Source organism: Engystomops pustulosus, chromosome 8 (genome assembly GCF_040894005.1).
Source record: "Engystomops pustulosus chromosome 8, aEngPut4.maternal, whole genome shotgun sequence".
NCBI classification, from domain to species: domain Eukaryota; kingdom Metazoa; phylum Chordata; class Amphibia; order Anura; family Leptodactylidae; genus Engystomops; species Engystomops pustulosus.
Window position 1 is genome coordinate 22,248,302 of NC_092418.1, and position 4,889 is coordinate 22,253,190.

Below are 4,889 nucleotides of genomic sequence, written 5' to 3' on the forward strand. Positions count from 1 at the left end.
GTGCTCCGATACCAGCAGCCAATAGTCACAGCGCCCCAACACCAGCAGCCAATAGTCACAGTGCCCCAACACCAGCAGCCAATAGTCACAGTGCCCCAACACCAGCAGTCAATAATCACAGTGCTCCGACACCAGCAGCCAATAGTCACAGTGCCCCAACACCAGCAGCCAATAATCACAGTGCTATGACACCAGCAGCCAATAGTCACAGTGCCCCAACACCAACAGCCAAATAGCCGCTTGTCTGTAGAACCCCCTGACCAACCTCCGAGGGATATCCCACTGTGGGGGGTGGGAGGGGGGGGGGGTAATAAATATTTTATTACCTTTCCCTGCTCCCCTCAAGCAGCAGCAGTCTTCTTATCTTCTCCTCTGTGCGGTAGCTGTACGTGGTCATCACATCTGCCGGTTACAGAGCCGCCGCACACAGGAGTAAAGAAGAAGACAGCTGTAGTTTTGGGGATCTTGGAAAGGTGAGTATCTGACTACCTGACCCCTATGCTGCTCTCCTGACTAGCACAGCATAAGGAAGACAGGACAGATAGGGCCTGTAGGTTTTGAGTATGAAACCTGCGATCTTTCGGATTACCGAGGAACTACAGACAGACTTGATTTATGTGACTGTTGCAGCCAATAAAAAAATATATAAAATATAACTCAGATATATGTAATTATAATGACATTTTCCTGATCAGAGCCTTGTTCACCCCATGGTAGTGCTGACAATTCCCGCTGGTGCAGAGACACCTCTAATATAAAAGCTGTAGGAATCTCTCCCTCTCACCTCCGCACCCTGTTATCTCGGCACAGCAGAATGCTTAGCAGTAAACAGGTTTTTATTTCCCTATGTGTGTGGAGAAGTAAGATAGGCAACACCCCATAACAGCGCAAATTCATGCTTTTATTAATCACTTTTCTTATGACCAGAGCTTCGGCGTCCTACATATAACAAAACCGGCGACATGTGTTTCCTTATTTTACAACCCACTGAAAATGTTCTTCTGTGTTTGCAATGTGTATAGATAAAGCTCCCAACATATAATCAGTATTGGTAAAAAATTTCGTACATATTTGAATAACCCAAGGTATGTCTGGAATATGGCCGCCATATTGGTTCATGGACAAGTTTTTGTCTACGGGGAGTTTGTCATGTATGATATCAAAGAAAACCCAAATTATCTCAGGAATCCACTGGCACAATCAGATATGTAATATCTCTTGTAGTATTAAAGTTATCACCATCAACTCCATTAAATTTCTGTAAGCTAAGGGTGAAGTCACACAACCGTTGGCCCCTATACGTCCACCATAGGCTGGCAATGGGTGCACGGCGCGGTACGGAGCGCCACGGTGCAGCACACGTGTGGCACCGCACCGTTCCGTACACTGGAAAAGGTATGGAGAGGGGCTCACTCCCTGGTCCTGTCCCGTGTGCCAACGTGTGCCCGCCGTGCTATGGTACGGCGGGCACACGTTCGTGTGAATTCGCCCTTAGACAGCGACAAACAGACCTACGTGCTCCGGCACATGGCCGTATACATGGTCTTAACAAAAATGGGCATCATTACACACATTTAAAACAAAATTTGCAGCCAGATATATGTCCCCACATATAGCTATGGTGCCGGCCCACAGTTTGGTGAAGACACACGTATACTGTAACGTGCGCAGGAAGAAAGATGAAGCATACTCTATCTTTTCCCGTATGTACGGCCGGACATCATGCGTCACTATGGAGAGGGGAGGGGTGAGCAGCTCGTCTCTCCGCCTCTCCAGCACACGGCTGTATACTTGTCTGGGCTACGGCTGGTCCAGTATACGTCTGTGTGAATGAGGCTTTATACAGAAAAGTAACAAAACGCAACTATGCTCACACACCAAGAGTCATGTCATGCATATATATGCACAATAGATAGATCAATATTGTGAATCTCATATTCGCGCTTCCCTGTGTATCAGCCTAACTTCTCTTACCCAATCATGTTACTAAAACATTCAATGTGAGAAGAAAGATGAACCTGCTTACTGGTTTAATGCAGGATTAAATAGGCATTGATAGGACAGAGCACATAATAGGACACAGCCTCAGCAGATTCCAATAGGCTGGTCCCTATTGGGTCAAGATATATGAAAGACTGATGAAAGTATAGTTTCCTATATTCTGAAAGGTTTCTACATTGTACTCTGGGTATACCAAATATATACAATATATTTGTAACCTAAAATCAATACAGAAATTCTCCATACATTCTCATGAGGGTTTATTGGATTGGATCCAATGTACAATGTATACATACTCCATAACCTACCATAGTACTAACAGTCACATCACCCCCAGAAGATCCCATTTTAGTAGCAGAAACAGAAAGAAAAGTAACAAGTTGCAGGAGCACCTTTACCATAAACTATTTTATTCTACTTTAGCAAACAGGATTCATAGGTGGGGACCATGTACTTTATATTGATGAAAGCATCTTCTCCTCCATGACGCTCAAAGGCTTCCAGTGTTTCTTGAATCAAGTCTCCGATGTTTTCCCTTTTTTGCTGGCTGTAGTCAATGCCGTCTCCGGAGTTGACGTTCATGTTTTTGAAGATGTTGAGAATCGGGAGAATCTGTCGGTAGTACGGCACGAGAGCTTCTCCCACCATCTCGGCAGAGACGACCAGGTGCTGGAGGACTTTCAGGGTGGTGCATATCACTTGTCGATTGCGGATATTCAGAGCATTTTTTATGGGTATAATGAGCTGCGGGATGACGGGAAGAATCTTGGCTCCTCCGTGCTCCAGCATGTCGTGGACTCCTTGACGTGCGAAAAATTCGTAGGGATGTGTCGTCTCACAAAGGCCGTCAAAGAAAAGAGGCAAGTAGTGGTGATAATCCAGCTTCTCAATCTCCACCTTCCAGGCTATTTTGTTTCCTTTGGTATCATGCTCAAGGGCAATAGGGAAGTCTCCTCGCTCGTAAAACTTACGGAAAGCGGTGGGCTTTGCAGGTCGCTCTTTGTACGCTCCTGCTGCTGGGGGGCCTTTCACCACTGAATTCTTCATCCAGGCTTTGGTGGTGAAGCCCTCCGTGGAAGCAGAAGCTTTACCCTTGGTCTTGGAGGTCTCCATCTGTCTGCCCTCGATCACCATGTTCACAATCCCCAGCCCCTCAGTGTCAGGAATTGCTCGCCCGATCGCCTTGGAGCCTACAACAGCTCCTCTTGTTTACAGCCGTTACCAGGAAGGCAACAGCACACGCTGACTCTTGTTGCTGGGCAACGTGTCAACTCTTGTTGCAACTTTCTGTGTTGGTAACTTTTGAACGATAAGAGATACTGCAGATCTCATTGTGGCAATCGATTATTAAGACAATTGTAGTTTTCTATACACGACACGATCACCTTCCTTTGTAAAACTTGCTCTTCAAACAATATAGCAGCTTTAAACATACAGGTTTTGTTCTAGACACAGTCTTAAAGCTTCTTACTCTCTTTACACTCCATGATGTACATATGCGGGATGAGCCCTCTGCATACAGGCAGGGTGTTTGCAGGGGTTAACCATTTAAATGCTGCATCATTGTTTCCCATGATGTCATCGAGAAGCGACGACCCATCCCCAGGACAGCCTGGAGTCTGTACAAGGCACACTGTGATAGATCTTCAGCAAATCCACCATATACTGAAATACAGTTATAATTTCAGTATAGTGTATTAAGAATTAGACCCTGAAGGGTTAAAGTACCCTAGAAAAGGAGGGGGATATGCAATTACAGTAAAAACTTATTTTTTTTACCCTGTAACAGAGAATATAGCCCAAATTTGTAATTAAATGCGATCAAAAGGTAGCAACGAAAATATCATCACATCCCACAAAAAAATGACACCTTACAGCGGTATGTACACCAAAATATGAAAAGATTATTAGCATCGGAATACGGCTTTAAAGACCCTAATAAAACCTACATAAATTTAGTTTTCCCTGTGATTATTCTGACCCAGAAAATAAAGTACTGTGTCATTTGGATCCCAGAGTGAAAGCCGGAAAAACAGCGAGCACAGAAAAAATATATACAATTTTTCACTGTATTTGGAAATTTTCGTCCGCTTCCAAGTACACGGCATGGAATAATAAATATCGGCTCTAGTAAGTACAATTTGTTACGCCGAAAACAAGCCCCCAAAGAGCTCCTTACACGGAAAATATTAGAGTTATGGATTTTTTGAAGGAGGGGAGCAAAAAATGGAAATATAAAAACGAAAATGTCCATTGGTGGAAAGAGGTTAACTAAGACAGTGTAATACAAATGCACTGTAATACAAATCGCCTTGTATTAGAGCTTAAAGAGGACCTGTCAGGGTGATTTGGGACAGTAAACCACCCACAGTTCCTTATGGATCGGTGGTTTAGTGTCAGAAATCGCCCTTTAGAAAGTCCTTATGTGCCCATTATTAAAATAAAAAACATCTTTACTTACCTTGGTCCAGTGCTCCCTGCGCCATTGTGTAATGAAGCCGGTGTAGTACACCCTGGCTCCACTGCATGTGCTGGGGGTGCACTGCTCCGGCTTCATTGAACTATTGTGTAGGTGCGGGGAGCACCAGAGATGGGGAAGTGTCAAATGAAGATTTTTGTAAGAAATACCACCATACTAACTGCATCATTCTTAGTTCATTGCATCCTTTTTAAGTAGGACGGCCCTAACTATCAAGCCTCTTGGGCCATATACCACAGAGTAACGTCTGCTGAGTATATAACTCACTAATATGCAATGTTCTGCATTGTAAACCAGTCACAACCATTACAATTACATTCAGACAAGTCAAGATTGATTTTATATCTATTCAGGTCCACACCATGAATGCAGAACTGTGTATACAGGTGCATCATTGATGACTAGGGAC

At 44.1% G+C, this 4,889-nt stretch overlaps 1 protein-coding gene across 1 annotated transcript; it reads right to left on the bottom strand.

Annotated features, from left to right (window-relative positions):
- Window positions 1–2,381: 2,381 nt before the first annotated feature.
- LOC140074920 (parkin coregulated gene protein-like) lies at window positions 2,382–3,258 on the bottom strand. Its single transcript, XM_072120243.1, has one exon. The coding sequence runs from the start codon at window positions 3,133–3,135 to the stop codon at window positions 2,416–2,418; it is 720 nt and encodes a 239-aa protein (XP_071976344.1). The 5' UTR covers window positions 3,136–3,258; the 3' UTR covers window positions 2,382–2,415.
- Window positions 3,259–4,889: the final 1,631 nt, after the last annotated feature.

Bases quoted from the DNA above. Each gene is read 5' to 3' on its own strand.
- LOC140074920 (XM_072120243.1), bottom strand. From the start codon at position 3,135: ATGGTGATCGAGGGCAGACAGATGGAGACCTCCAAGACCAAGGGTAAA.